This window comes from Carlito syrichta, unplaced genomic scaffold (assembly GCF_000164805.1).
Source record: "Carlito syrichta isolate Samal-C Ts95f unplaced genomic scaffold, Tarsius_syrichta-2.0.1 Scaffold313459, whole genome shotgun sequence".
In the NCBI taxonomy this organism is placed as follows: Eukaryota; Metazoa; Chordata; class Mammalia; order Primates; family Tarsiidae; genus Carlito; species Carlito syrichta.
This window is the reverse complement of record NW_007257555.1, coordinates 11,926-27,868: the sequence shown is the minus strand read 5'-3', so window position 1 is coordinate 27,868 and position 15,943 is coordinate 11,926. Positions and strand designations below refer to the sequence as shown.

Genomic DNA, 15,943 nt, shown 5'->3' with positions numbered 1-15,943 from the left:
ACCAGTAATGCTTGCCAGAGTTTGGAGGCAGGAGACAGGGATGAATAGGTGGAATGCAGAGTATTTTTAGGGCAGCAACAATACTTTGTATGGTACTGTAAAGGTGGATCCATGTCATTATGTATTTGTATAAACCCACAGAATGCATAATACCAGGGGTGACCTCTAATGTAAACTATGGATTTTGAGCGATTATGACGTGTTAATGTTGGCTCAATAAAGGTAACAAATGTACCATTCTGTTGGGGATATTGATAATGGGGAAAGTTGTGAGGTGGGGGCAAGGAGTATATGGAAAATCTCTGTACCTTCTTTTCAGTTTTGCTGTGAACTTAGACATGCTGTAAAAAATAGTATTAAAAAATACAAGTGAATATGAATTTATAATAAATAATCAAAACAGTACATAATGTAGACTATGAAAAATCTTCCCTCATTCTACTTCCCAGAAATAATTGCCTTTACTGATTTTATGTAATCCTTCTGGCATCCGTCTTTTCTTAATGTTTTATTAAGGAAAATTTTAAGTACACATGCAAAGAGAGACAATGGTACAGTAAATCTCTGTGTGCTCACCACCTAGCAATGATTGTCAATATTTTGCCAATTTTGTTGCAGCTGCTGCTCATCCCCAACTTGTTTTTTGTTGCTGTAGTAAAATCTCAGATACAGTATCATATCTTCCCTCCTATAAATATCTGAATATATCTCTCCAACAGATATTTTAAAATATAATCTCAATATCATGATCACATCTAGCAGTTCTTATTCCAGTTTACTTAATTACTTCAAAAATATCTTTTATAGTCTATATATTTAAATGAATCAAAATGTCTATATATGTTGTTCTGGGTCTCTTTAAATCTATACTAGTTACACCCCTTAATTATGCCCATGCTGTTTTTTGTTGAAAACATTGACCCATTTGTTCTTTAGAATTTTCACATTGCGAATTTAGGCAATTGTTTTCTCATGGTGTTGTTTAATTTGTTCCTCTTTCTTAGGACTTTGCTACTGTTTTGGTCTCATGAACTCCTTTTGTACAATGATGAAGACTCTAAGACCCCCTTTTCAGAATAATGTTTTTTTGTTTTGTTTTTTTGAGTTGGAGTCTCACTCTGTTGCCCAGACTGGAGTGCAGTGGCCGCTCCCGGCCACCGCAGCCTCGACCTGCTGGGCTCTGGCGATCCTTCCGCCTTAGCCTTCCAAGTAGCCGGAATTACAGGCATGCGCTACCATGCCTGGCTAATTTTTTTCATTTATTGTAGAGATGAGGTCTCGCCAAGTTGCCCAGGTGGGTCTCGAACCCGCGGGCTCAGGCAATCCACTTACCTCAGCCTCCCAAGGCACGGGATTACAGACTGAGCCACCGAACCCGGCTCAAAATAATGTTTTTTAATGCATAAAAAAATGTAAAAGACTACAAAAGAAAGAAATTGTATCAATATATAATTACAAAAATATTTTTAAAGTATGGTGTAGTAATATATGTGCTCTTCTATTAATGATGAGATCTACCGGAGAGTCTAATAACTATCATAATTTCTATGTAGTATCGAGAATAAGTATTTTGAGATAATTACATTAACTGTAAATGTGATAGAAATAAATGTGAATTTCAGTATGTCAAAATCATAGGAAATGCTAATACTATTGTATGTTGCCTGTATTCATAATTTAAGGAAATACTAAATTGTAATGATAAGGTACTAAAGAAAAAGTCATATTTTTTTCCTTATTCAAGTGTCATAGACCCCTGAATTCTATCTGTCTGAAGTATAGAGGCAATGCCAGGGATGCCCTATAGCAACACATCAGAGGCACTTAATATCTGGCTGTACTACATTTAGTCATGTTAAATCTGATCAGCAGGTTCAGTTTCTATCAGTCTGATCCAGTTATTAGAAGTTTTCTCAACAGTCTTTCTCCTAATGGTTTTAGAATTCTTTGATGATAGTTGTCTAGATCTATTCTTTTATTAGAAATTACAAAATGATAGTGTTGTCATTCTGTCATTACCTTTGCTTTATTACCTACAGTATTTCCACACAGAAAAAATGTGGTTACCCTGAAATCCAGTTCACATGATGAAAGCATGACTGTTACTATATTAAGTTAATTTTACAATAATATGTTAGTCTTCTAGCGATCGCTACTGGTAACCAATGAGCTTTTCTTGTTTATTTATTTTTTGATTTTTGTTTTGGCTTTAATTTTGGTTTTAGTTTGAGAGACATTGTGAATTTGTGGAACAAATGGAAATTTATTTGTTTAATTACATTCCATCAGTTACAATCATTCTTTTCCATATTCAAATTGTTTAATGTTAGGCCAACGTGAACCTCTTTAAGTTGTTTTCTATGTCCTTTTGAAATGACCCCATTAGTCTTGACCTTGCCTTTTGTTATAACAAAGATCCCAGGCTCAGCTTGTACCATACTTGTTCCAGACTTGGATTCAGGAATTTTTCCAAGAATCTTTTGTTCCTTTTAGTGGAAAATAGTATTTAGAAAAGAGTCTGAACATAAGGGGTATTTATTGCTATGACATTATCATTGTTTCTAGTCATTTTCAGTGAGCAGAATGATGGAATATGTATTTTTTGAAAGAGAAAAACAAGTCATACTTTAATGATTTCCAATTGAAATTTCAGTTTACAGAATTTTTCATAACTCTATTTTATGTCGGGATTGGTTATTTTTATGCTGAAAAATCTTAGTTGCTAATGACAGTAACATAGTGGCTACTCTGCTATAGCCCAGAGTATACTCATAATTGTTTAAAAATAGCAGTACTAGCTATACGACCATTAAATCTAGATTTATTTGCAGATCTTTTTGTGTTTGAAATATACCACTAAGCATGTCAAATCAAAATATTTGCCCAAGCTGGAGTGCAGTGACACAATCACAGCTCACCACTGCGTTGACCCCTGGGCTCAGACAATCCTTTTACCTCAGACTCCTGAGTAGCTGGGGCTACAGGTGCATGCCACCATGCTCGGCTAATTTTTTAAATGTTTTGTACAGACGAGGTCTCACTATGTTGTTCAGGCTGGTCTTGAACTCCTGGGATTAAGTGGGCATGAGCTATCATATCCAACCTCAAAATACTTAAATATTTTAAATTAAGTTTAAAGTAACACTAAATTAGTATTTTCTCTATATGGTTATAAAAACATTTTGATATTAAATTTTAAAGTTTGTATGTAATTTTTTTGCACATAATTTATAGAGTTTTCTTTTTCTTTGTGGTTTAAAAAAAATTACATAAAATTTTTTTGTGTGTGGTTACAAAGCAAGGTATACTGAAAAACTCTGGCTTCTAACATTGTCCCTGGGCCCTGTGTTCTTGTTCCCCCATAGGTAACCATTTTATTAGGTTTGGTTAATCCTTTCAATGTTTCTTGGTTAAAAAAATTATATAAACAATTCATTATGCATTTGTACTTCTTTCTTTTTTTGTGTGCAAAAGAGAGCACTATATTCACTGCCCTGCACATTGCTTTTCCGTTTAATAAAATATATTGGTGATCACTACATATCATATATAATAACAATTGTTCTCATTTCTTTTAAAGTACATAGTACCACACAGTTTGGATGCATTATAGCTTTTCAACCAATTACCTATTGATCATAGATTTTCTTATTTTAAGAGATTTATCGCTGATCACTGTGATATAACAAGCAGAAACATCAGGAATTGCACATCCAATTTCCAGAATGTGTAAATGCCTAGTCATGAATCTCTAGCAATGTAGCAGAATGGAGGCAGCTTAACATCACAGAAAAGTGCTTAAAGGTAAGGCAGGTCAAAGTGGCAGTCTGTCAGTTCTTCTCAGGCCCCTGATTTCACCACTGAGCTTCATCTTGCTCATCTTTAAAGGGGGATAATGGAACCTCTCTCTCATTGTTAGGATTTACATAGACTGGTGAGATAATGTATGCAAAGCAAGTAGGAGAACATCTGGCCTAGAATATGTGCCCGTAAAATTGTGCTTATTGTTAATATTAATTTTACTGATTGCTTTAAATGTACGACAGGGAATCTCTGATGAATTTCAGCCCTTCATATTTTATTTTATTGTTTGTCTTGTGGGCTCATTAGTCCTTCTCCCTGCCTCTAGCAGCACAGCTATTAGGGCAGAGGGGAGCTAACAGAGAAATAGTTCAACCTTGAGCAAACATGATCACCAAAAGTAGTGCCTGTCAGCATGTTTAACGATGATCTTTTAACCTGAGTATTGTTAAGATTTTGATGAAAATAGAGTTAGAAGCTTGAAAGCGAGACTGTGAGCTCCCTAAGAAAATGGTCAGAAGGTGGCAGTTTGTTTTCTAATGGTCCCTCTAATCCAAATCTCTAGCTGACTCCACCCCAGGTTCACACCTTCTGGAAGTTTGAATCTGGCAACCTCCCACTGGCCCCAAGGTGGCCTGGTATGCTTTGTTGGCTGCTCTCCTACATCAAAGTCATGTCCGAGCACGACAATCTTTGGGTCTTCATCTAAAGCAGGCCATTAGGATCTCAGAGGCCCCCAATTCCCTAAGCCCTTTCCAAGAATAATATTTTCTGGGTATTTCCTCTTTGACCCCCCCTAGCTTATGAAGTGACTAGAAGGAGGAGAGAGGAATTGAAGAGGAACTAACCTTGGAATTCTACCTTCAGGAGTATGTTTTGAACAGAGTTTTTAAGAAGGTAGAGGAATTGGGTTCTAGGAAGAAGGCAAGTCTCCTATTAATGATGCTTCTAAGCTGGACAGAAAAAGGGTTTGAAGTAAGATACTGAATGCTTAATGACCTCTGGCCATAGTCTGTCACTTCTTAGAATCTGTTTCCTCAGTTGTAAAATATGATTGTAAAAACTATAATATTCCTAGTCCAGGGCTGTTGTGAGGATTCCGTAAATTCCTGGTAAAGAATTGAAGGTTGGGAGATGTAATTTTCTTTTCCATCCTTTCCCTTTTCCAAGCACTTTTCCTATTGAATCTTAAAAATAAAATTAGGCTAAAAATAATGCTATGTTGTTATACTATGCTATGTTTTACTACTAGTAATAGTAGTAAAAAATTGGCATCTCTTAGATGGCTACTAAGTGGCATGGACACACACTATCTTAAATTTTAACAACTTTGTATCGTCAGTGATATTAGTTTTTTTAATATATAAAAAGCAGAGGTTTCTATTGAGAAAATAGCTTGTCGTGGTCACATGCAGGGCTGTGGCTAACCTGTAAGTCCCCTTTTATATGAATTAGGAGAAAGGTGCTTTTTCGCTTGGATTCAGTTTTATGAGTACATGAATGGCGAGTGGAGCCAAGGTTGGATTTATTTCCCACTCACCTTTTGCCTTGTCACCTCATTGCAGGACCCAACTTGCATAACTATACACAGAGGTTCTGGCTGCATACCTAGTTTTGACCAAACTGAAATTCAAACCCCACTCTATATGAAATTCAGACCACATTCATTCTACTGCCACCTGGGAATTTATTTCTTCCTGTCTCCTTTGAGATCTTGCTTTGTCATTTGTCTTTTCTGTCTGCCACATCTCCAGCTTCTCCTTCTTCATCTCTCTGGTTTTTCCTTCCCAGGTGATATATACTCAGTCAAATTTCTCCACTTAAATGCCACTAGGAGTGGAACACATCTTTATTCATATTTTCATCCCCTAGTACCTAGCTCCATGTCTGGTGCTAAATAATCCTTCCTAGCAAATACTTGTTCAGGATCCTTTTAGTCATTGCACTTAGCTTCCTTTTGTCATAGCCTTTACTGTTTTCCTTGCTGCCCTGAGTGTATGTTGCTTTGCACGCAGTTGAATTCTTTGGCATGCAAGATTCAGAACTGTTTCCCAAGAGCAATCATCTTAAGCAGGCACTAGAGGGCAGCAGGAGATTACATATGACCTTTTTTTCAACCTCCCATTACTGGCCACAGCCTACCTTGTCTAGAGAGGCCGAAATAAAAGATACTTTTCAATGCTAACTGGTCCCTGATCCTGACCATATATCAGCTACTACTGGGCTACCGGACAGTGCCCAGGGGTCATTCCCTCATAAAGAATGTGACCTTCCTCAGAAATTTAACTGCTTTCATCTGAAGACAGGTATCCCCTTGTAGGTTAAAGTTTATCATTGAGTCTCAGTTTCCTCATCTGTAAAACAGGGCAGCAATCCCCACTTTGTAGGATGAGCGAGGACTATAGAAGATCATAGGTGTTAATTAGCTAGCACACCGTCTCTCATTTCATTCTCAGAGCAGTTGAATGAATAATGAGAATCCCTGTTTTACAAATGAGCAAACTAAGGTTGGAGAAGTAAAGTGACTTGCCTAGGATTTGGAAGCAGGTAGTCTGATGTAATAACTTTGGACTTGTGCATTCAAGTACATTCCAGACTACTGATTTCTAATAGGTAGAAAGCAGGTAGTTTAAGGAGACGTTTCTGACACTTAAAACGGTTGTCCCCACGGTTCCTGGGATAAGAATTTCATCCATCTATTTAGTTGGTAAATCTTAGTGTGACCCTCAAGTAGAGGGCAAGCTTGAATACTGCAGATCAGGCATCAAAACAAAATAAAGTACATAACTCTGGGTTTGGGTCTGATATTTAGGATAAAAAATGCAGTTCCTGGAGTCTGAGTTTAGCAGTGCTTCTCCACCATGGAACTGGAGGTCTAAACAGATAATGAGTTCCACATTGTTATAAATGTCCAAGAAGAAGATGGGGGATGATTTGGTGGTAAATGAGAAATTAGATGGGATTTCTGACAAGGTGACCTTTAAAATGACTTCACCAATGAGAACCTGTTATTAACCCATGGAAATGGGTTGGGGAGGAGTTTGGGGGGTTGCCCCGGGGGGTGGAAGATGCAAGTGTTTGGAACAGCGATGAATTCTTGTGCGGGAGTAAAAACTGGTGCTGAAAATTTTTCAGAGAAGAAATATGGACAGTGGAAGGAGCAGTAAAATTGGATTGCAATAACTAAAGTAGTTACTTGCTGTGTGACTTTGGATAAGTAAGTTTACTTCTCTGATCTACCAAGTATATGCTGATAAAATAAGGTAAAGACTTATGCCTTTGGGGATATGGTGATAAAATGAGATAGTGGCTTTTAAGTCTGATAACTGTTACACAAGTAGAAGGATTAAAAGAAAAAAGGAGTCAGATTCATACATTCATTTATTTAGATATTTACCTGCAGACTTCTCCATTATATCAAACAGTGAACTCTCTGCTGGGAATGCAAATGTTCATTAAAAGTGACCATGGTCTTTGCAGTCATGGAGCCCATGGTTTAGTTGGGAGACAGATATTTAATTAGCTGTCTAGCATATTAAATAAAATTATAGCTATGATACACACTATCATAAGAATGTAAATGGTTCAGTTGATAGTACAGGCTGAGAATAGTCAAAATATAGTCTATGAGAATATATATATGTACAAAAGTATATATGTATGATTTGATTGCCACACTCTTCAATATATGGGGGGGGACTAAACAAAAAAAAACTTGAATTATTTTTTGGAGGGTGGGCCGCTTGTAGTACAGGTTTCCCCTGCTCGGTAAGTGTTCTAGGAACCATTGTCATCAGTGTGCCAGCTAGTGTTGTAAGAGGCTGCATTTGGCTTCAGTGAAAATTTTTTTTTTTTTTTGAGTTGGAGTCTCACTCTGTCGCCTGGACTGGAGTGCAGTGGCCGCTCCCGGCCACCGCAGCCTCGACCTGCTGGGCTCCAGCGATCCTTCTGCCTCAGCCTTCCGAGTAGCCGAAATTACAGGCAAGCGCTACCATGCCGGCTGATTTTTGGATTTATTGTAGAGATGAGGTCTTGCTGCCCAGGCGGGTCTTGAACCCGTGGGCTCAGGCAATCCACTCACCTCAGCCTTCCAAAGGCACGGGATTACAGGCTGAGCCACTGAGCTCGGCTGAAATTTTTTTTTTTGGAGATTCTCTCAACGTGTTTGTCCATTTTCATGATGGGTGACTTGTGAGCGCACCTGCCCACACTGCGCTGAGTGTTCAGCGGTTTTTGATCAGAAACAACATAATCCTTGTGCCCACTTTCCCCATTCACCTGATCTCGCCTTGATCGATATTTTTGTTTTGTTTTCCCGGGTGAAAAAGTCCTCAAAGGGAAACGTTTAGCTGATGCAGAAGAGGTGAAACAAAAAACAAAAGAAGCACTAAATGGCATAAAATTGACGAATTCAGAAACTGTTTGGGGGCAGTGGAAAAACTTCTCGATAGGTGTATTACATCAAATGCAGAGTATATTGAAGGTGACTGAAATTTAAACATGTAAGAAGAAATACACCATTTTCAATAAATACATTCAGTTTGGGGGGAAGGGTACCTCCTCATCTTTACTGAGATTTTTTTTCTCTACCTCCAGATGAAAATCTTAGCAAGCTACGTCTAATCTATTATCACTTATATAATAGACAGTGTTGTAGCATTTTCCATTAATAACACATCTTCAACTCAGGAATTGGGAATGTCCAGTCTAAGATTTTAATAAAATCTTTAGGTTTGACAAGTGAAATCTCTGTGACCTTCTTAGTAGGAACATTTAGAAGTGGGATGTAGTTGGCCTCCACTCTGTTTCTCTGCCTTACACTGTCTTTCCCTCTTTGCACAATCCAAGCAGAAAAAGAAAGAACTGGTAAGGACTAGGAAGGTCATACTTGCCCTGCTATCCTTTTACCTGGCTCAATGCTTCTGGTCCTGGCTCTTTCTCTTGGGTATTTTTTTCCCCAGGGACTTTTCAGCGATCCCTATTACTAGAGATTTCTTCCAATATCTGGGACAATGCCATTCCTCTCTGGATGGCTGCTGTGATTCTCCCCTCTACCTTTGTGTCTCTGGCTGCCCACCTTGTGGAGACTCATTCTGAGGACTCATCATCCTGTTAGAATTTCTCTTGGGCAGGACTCAAAGCAGTCCCAGGCCAGCTCCTGCTTCCTATGAGACTTATATTTGGTCCAGGAGAAACACAAGCATTTTTCACCAGGTAGACTGGGGTGGAGGGGCTTGGGCTAATCCTCATGTAGCCCCTTTTGCTCTGCTGCCACAGGCCACTAGAGCTTTTCCAGGGTAAGATAGACCCTAGGCTGCTATTTTTCCAGTTGCTGAGGGCACATGACAAGTTCTCAAGACTCCAGAGGGTCTCACCAGACTTGGAATTAGAAGATAGCATGTTCTACGTGTCCCTCCTAGAGTGCTGAAGACTTCAAATCTGGGAATAGTTCACTCTGAAGAAAATATTTTCTAAACCTTTACTTGCTACTCCCTGACCTCTTTTTATTCCTTGTTCTGACTGAGGTTTCAGAGTTATGAAACTGATTAGGATTCATCTCCTTTGTAAATTCTGCATCTAGGGCTATGCCGGGCATGACTTTGGGATTTCACCTCTCTTATGTCTTTCTGTCTCAATAGAAATTTCAACTTTAAAATCCTGTTACAATAACAGCAGTATAATGATAACAACCACAGCAACAACAACAATATTTACTGAGTGCTTCACCATACGCCAGGTACCATATTTAATCCTCACAATAAACTCTTTTAGGTTAGTACTATTATTAATAAAGGTCACCCTGGTGATGCTGGACTTTGACTGTTAGGCTGAGAAGTTCACATTGCACAACACAGAAGTGTAGGCCTTGGTGATGGCATTTCAACTGGCTGTTTTCCCTTTGTTAAGGATATTTTTGTGGGTCCTTGAGTCAGGTCTCAGAGTAATTGCTTTCCTCCACTAGGAGACAGTAACTCCACCTAAGAAATGATCCCATTTCTGTAATTCCTGGGAGGCCATTGCTGTAATAAAGGCCATTCTTTATGATATAAAAGTCTCACCCTTTCCCCCCTCCCTTAATGTTTCTAATTTGAGCCCCTCTGGTCCCTGTGGAGCCTTTAAATGCTTCAAGTGCAAGCCTACTGCCAAAGCAAGTCTGTCTGAGTAGGAAGGCAGCGCCCTGCACTGTTGCAGAATATTGAACAAACATCCGCACAGCTTTGGCTCTCCCAGAAGCCCTTAGTCTGATGTTTTGTTTTGTTTTCTGGATAAGGGCAAGCGATGCCATCATCTCCTGCCGAAAAGCCCTGGCTGCCCTCCCAACAAGGAGTTGTCACTTCAACTGAGGCTTTTTTTTTTTGGTGGCAACAAAATAATACCCAGCAGGAATTTGGGAGGAGAAAAAAGAGAGTTCAGTTGGCAGGTTCTCAAATGAATGGGTTGTAGTGTCATTGGAACTGAATTGGGCTTGAAACCAGACATGATCCTATTTTGGAAGTATTGTTCAGAGGGATGGGAAATGTGAACAGAGGATAAGTCTCTTCAAAAATGCTCTTTATCCTTGGCCTGTTCAAAACACCCCATTTTAACTAACTCTCCCATTCCCTTAATGTCAAGGGCCTGTCCGAAAACCTAGAGGAGGTCAGAACAACTGGAAAATTGATCAACTATTCATCTGTTGATCGTTTGCTTAGAGCACCAGTTTTACTTTGGGAAGGGATTGTGATCTTGAGTTCAAGTTTAATTCGTTGTTCTCCTTGTAATTCATAAATCCTGGCTCTTAGATTCATTGATGTTTTGATAAGGTAGCACAGTGATCAGGGTATATATATTTACTATACATTTAACAAATATTTATTGAAAAATTTTTTGAAAGCCTCCTGTGTTCTAGGTACTTTGTAAGGTGGATATGGAAATCAGCAAATCTGATACAATTTTTGTCTTTGTGGAGTTTTTATAGTCTTGAAACATGAACAGGTGCTACAGAGAACAGGATGCTATAAGGGTCTGTAATATGAAACCTTAATATATATTGTGGCATGGGGAGTTCAGAGAAGGCTTTTCTGAGGAATTGGCACTTGAACTAAGATCTGAAGGATGAGTGCAAGTTAGCTAGGAAGATGCAAGGGCTGAGGGTGGGATGGGGGAAGCGTTCTATGAAGTATTTTAGAAGAGATGTGCCAGTATTGAGAAAGACACAGGGTATATACAACTTACTGGTCACTGGAGCTGAAAGTAGGAGAACTGGGAGAAACAGAAAGAGATGAGTCTAGAGAGGCAGCAGGTTGTCTAGAATCTACACTGTCTATACGATATTAGGATTTGAGTCTTTATTCTATGAGTAGTGAAAGGGCAAGGGAGAATTTTAAACAGAAAAAGAATATGGGGTTTGCCTTCTGCATAGATAACTTTAGTCACAGGGTAGGGCTGGATCAGAAGCAATTAGCTTTCACAGTTATAATGTCTACAGAGGAATAATCAATGAAATGGCCAATGGTGTTCCCTACTTTAACTCTCATCCAGATAATAACTTAGGCATGACACAATTTTTAAGGAAAGAATCATTTTTTTTTTCTTTTTTGAGTTGAAGTCTCACCCCTGTTGCCCAGGTTGGAACGCAGTGGCACACTTCCAACCACCGCACCTTCGACCTGCTGGGCTCAGGCGATCCTTCCGCCTCAGCCTTCTAAGTAGCTAGAACTACAGGCAAACACCACCACGCCTGGCTAATTTTTTTATTTATTGTTGAGATGAGGTCTCACCAAATTCCCCAGACTGGTCTCAAACCCATGGGCTCAGACAATTCTCTCACCTCGGCCTCTCAAAATGCTGGGATTATAGGCATGAGCCTCTGTACCTGGCCTAAGAATCATTGTTAAAACATGTGCACGAGACTTAGAATTTTGGTCACAGTTTCCTCACCTGTAAAGTGACAAGGTTGGACTAGATGATTATCCTCCTTTTGCAAAACCAGCCCTTAAGTTTAGCCGCAAATTCTATACTTCTACTACAGTACAGTTTTCAGCTTGTGGGCTCTTAAGCCCCCTCACCCCCGATTGGGATGATAGATTTTAAAAGCTAAAGATTTACTGAACAGAAACAGACCAGTAAAGATCTATAGATTATTTTGTTGTCAAATGTATAGTTATATCTTTAACCCAATGACTATGAATGTTTGTTTGATTAAGGGAATTTTACCTCTTAGCACCAAACTACATTCCTTCCCAATTAAATTATGTGCATATGCTATGAAGAGCATGCCATCTGTGTTTTTTTGTTTTGTTTTTTGTTTTGTTTTTTGAGTTGGAGTCTCACTCCGTCACCCAGACTGGAGTGCAGTGGCTGCTCCCGGCCACCGCAGCCTCGACCTACTGGGCTCCGGCGATTCTTCCGCCTCAGCCTTCCGAGTAGCCGGAATTACAGGTGCGCCCTACCATGCCTGGCTAATTTTTTGATTTTATTGTAGAGATGAGGTCTCGCCTGCCCAGGTGGGTCTCGAACCCATGAGCTCAGGCAATCCATTCACCTCAGCCTCCCAAAGGCGCGGGATTACAGGCTGAGCCACCGAGCCCGGCTTTTTGAAACAGGAGATAATAGTAGCTTAAGTGATGAATTGGTTATCGGAAGACTAGGGTCATGTGCTGACTCACTGTGTGTCCTTGAAGAGTCATTTTTCTTCTTGGGACACCTTTTCCCTTGTTTAAAATGTGAAGTTAGTACTAGATCAGCATTTTAAAAAGTGTGTTCTTTTAATAGTTTTTGAAATAGATTTTTATGGAGAAAAAAGTCTTACTCTATTTTTTCTCCTTGGATATTCACAATCCAAGCATATTTATGGTCTATTTATTTCAAAAATTTCAACTAATCCCTCATATTCTCATATTCCTGTGTGACAGTAGATAGGAGCTCCATCTGATACTCAATTTTCCCACCTGTAAACTAGGGCTAAAGCAGGGATTGCCAAACTCAAACTTTGTGAAGGGTTAGATAGTGTCTATTTTAGGTTTTGTGGTCATAGAATCTTTGTTGTAACTTCTCAATTATGTCATTGTGGCCATACATAATATATAAATGAGTGGAGGTGGCTGTGTACCAATAAAACTTTATTTACAACAGCAAGACAGGCACTGGATTTGGCCCATGGCCATAATTTGTTGACCTAGACCAGTGTGTGGGCTATTTAATTCTTAGTGTCTTCACAAGTGTGACTCCCTCCTGACCTTCTCCCCAATGACTGTTCTCTCCCAAAACTGTCCCTCTTGTCTGCAGTTCTGAAAGTCGTCATCTTCTTCTTTTGACGTGTCTGTATATAAGACTGTCTCCATGTCCCCAGCTGCTGGGATGCCTTCTTCACAGCCTTGTTTTGTTTATCTTAGTAACTACCCTTCTTTAATCCCTCTGAAGGATTGGTTAGCTGGAATTTGCCTTGTCTTCCTCCTCCTGAGCCTTTGATCTGATGCTCATAAGCATTTGCTGACAGCCAGACAGAAAAGGTGGAGCCCAGATCCCAGGCCCTGGGGCCCGGGGAGTAATGAATGAAGGCTGCGTTTATTTGTATTTCTAATTGGCAAGTCCATTTCCAGATCATCTGCATGTCACTGCAAGCTGAGAGCAAGAGCAGGCGCAAACTCTTCTTTTTCTCTCAGAGCTCAGTGCTCAGGGCCCCTGTTTCCACTGAGATAGAGGCTTGTCTTGACTTCACCAGGCTTGGTTGAAGATGCCATCTGAATCAAGCTCTGTCTGTTAGTGTAGGATCACCCCTTTTTGCCACTCATATTGTGCATTGCACATGTGTGAGGGCATCATTCACATAGACTATGATGCAAATGGAACCCTCTGGGTTGTGCTAATCACTTTGCTTCTTCAAGATTTTTTATATAGCCGTACAGCCCTTTCTTTTTGTGAAATCTTATGTAGGAGGCCAATCTATAAAGAAATATTTGAAGCTGAGACAAGGGTTTGGAGCACTACTTTCTTAGTTTTCCTCTTGCTCTATGCAAGCAGTTGCTGCGGTACTTCCTAGGATCCCTAGAATTCCTCAGAAGTCTCTTGACTAGATCATTAATATAGTTCCAGATCATGAATATAGTTTTAGAGTCTCTGTACTACATCATGAATATGGTTCTAGTTTTGGAGTTCTATAATTTGTCTATTTGACTGAGTCTCAAGTACATCCCGAGTAACAAGTTAGGCACTGCACGTGGGCGGGAATGGAAGACATGGACTCTGGTCTCCAAGAGTTGATAATATCATTGGAGAGGACAGCAGAAAATGGGAAGAGAAAATAAACATTAGATCTCAGAAGTAGAAATACTTATTCTGAAAAGAGGAGACGGGACAATGAAAAATTTCTTTCTGGAGAGGATAACATTGGAATGGAGTATTGGTAAATTTAAAAAAAAAGATGTGGAGAGGAAGAAAGGAAAAGCAGGGCAGGGTGAGCAAAGGCATGGAGGTGGGAAATATTAGTAGCATAGCTCAAGAGAGACGGTATAGAATGGAGCATCATGAATCAGATCTGTGTGCATATGAAGAAGGAGGCTGGAAAAGAGGTGTGAACAAAGGAAGGGGTAAGAAACAGAAATAAAGGAAATAATGTCTTTTCCAGACAGTTCTACCTCCTTCTATCTCATTTAACACTCATTACTGTTTCCACTGGTATTATAAACCCCATTTCTCAGAATTAATCACTAGAGTCTCCTGAATATTATGAATCTTTTCCAAGGTTGCAAAAAAATTATCAAGCAGAAGTGAGATTTAAACTAAAATTGGCTTGACCAAAAGCTTGTATTTCCCTTATTATATTGAGATTAATGGAAAATAAAGGACTAGAACAAATTTTAAAGAAAGTGTATAATTTGTATAGGCTGACAGTAAACAGAAACGAATTTTGGGTTGGGTAAAATAAATTTGAATATTTACATCTTCCAAGTTTCTTGGATAATAATCTAGTCAACCTACTAACTTTAAACATGGGGAAAGTGAGAGCCAGAGAAAGCAGTAGAAAATTTAATGTAAGTGGTAGGAAAAAACACCATTCCTGTCTTTGAACCCTTAGGTCAGTGGTCTTTCCCAGGCATAGTGAATAAATTTTTCCATCATTGTTTTCCTTTCCAATGAATATCAGATCCTTAGCATATACTCTTTGTGAGTCAAGAGTCTGACCTTTTGAACAATATTGAATTTACCTTTCTCCCTGTTTTTTTGCCTCTCCAGAAACCACAGAGCTGGGCAGCAAAAAGGAGCTCAAGTCCATGCCTTTCATCACCTACCTCTCAGGTCTTTTGACAGCCCAGATGCTGTCAGACGACCAGCTCATCTCAGGTGTGGAGATTCGCTGTGAGGAGAAGGGCCGTTGTCCATCGACCTGCCACCTTTGCCGCCGGCCAGGCAAGGAGCAACTGAGCCCCACGCCAGTGCTGCTGGAAATTAACCATGTAGTACCACTTTACACCGTCATCCAAGACAATGGCACAAAGGAGGTGAGCTCCCCTGGCCCAGTGAAACTTTATCAGCCCTCCTACCTTCTGCCCTTGTGGACCCGGCAGCAGCAGCATGGTGATAACTAGGATGTATTGATTCCTTAGTATGTTCTAAGTACTTATACAGCTTGGTAAAACTAGCTGCTGTAACCAATAAGCCCTCAATTCTCAGCGTCTTAACATAATAGGGGGTATTTTTTTGTTGTTGTTGTTGGTTTGTACAGCATCCCATATATATGTTTTTGATTAACGAATGACTTTACTTTGAGAAATAGTTCAGGAACCCAGCATGTTCCATCTTGTGCTGCATTGACCAAATGCTTCCACAGTTGCTGTGGAAGGAGAATGAACATGAAGAGTTGCACATGAAATGCTTAAATGGGTCAACCCTGAAAGTGGCAAAAGGCATTTCAGCTCCTATTCCATTGATAAGAACTTGGCCATTGTTCACACCTATCTGCAAGGAAGACAGGGACATGTATTCTAGCTGTATGCCTCAGAGGAGAAGACATGAGTCTGGTGAAAACCTAGCAGTGTCTGCCTCACTACTATACTTGGATTATCTCATTTAATCTGCCCTCCAGATCTATGATTTACTTATAAATACTGGTTTCTTTCATATGAAATTGCTGACAGTTGGCCATTTTTGATTTATAAAAATG

At 39.5% G+C, this 15,943-nt stretch overlaps 1 protein-coding gene across 1 annotated transcript in view; it reads left to right on the top strand.

Moving 5' to 3' along the window:
- The window catches only part of LOC103273039 (astrotactin-2), a 358,841-nt gene extending 343,473 nt beyond the window's left edge, over positions 1-15,368 (top strand). The window contains exon 12 of the mRNA XM_021718790.1: positions 15,016-15,368. Within this exon, the coding sequence (XP_021574465.1) occupies positions 15,016-15,368 (353 nt within the window). The remainder of the gene's footprint in view (positions 1-15,015) is intronic.
- Positions 15,369-15,943: the final 575 nt, after the last annotated feature.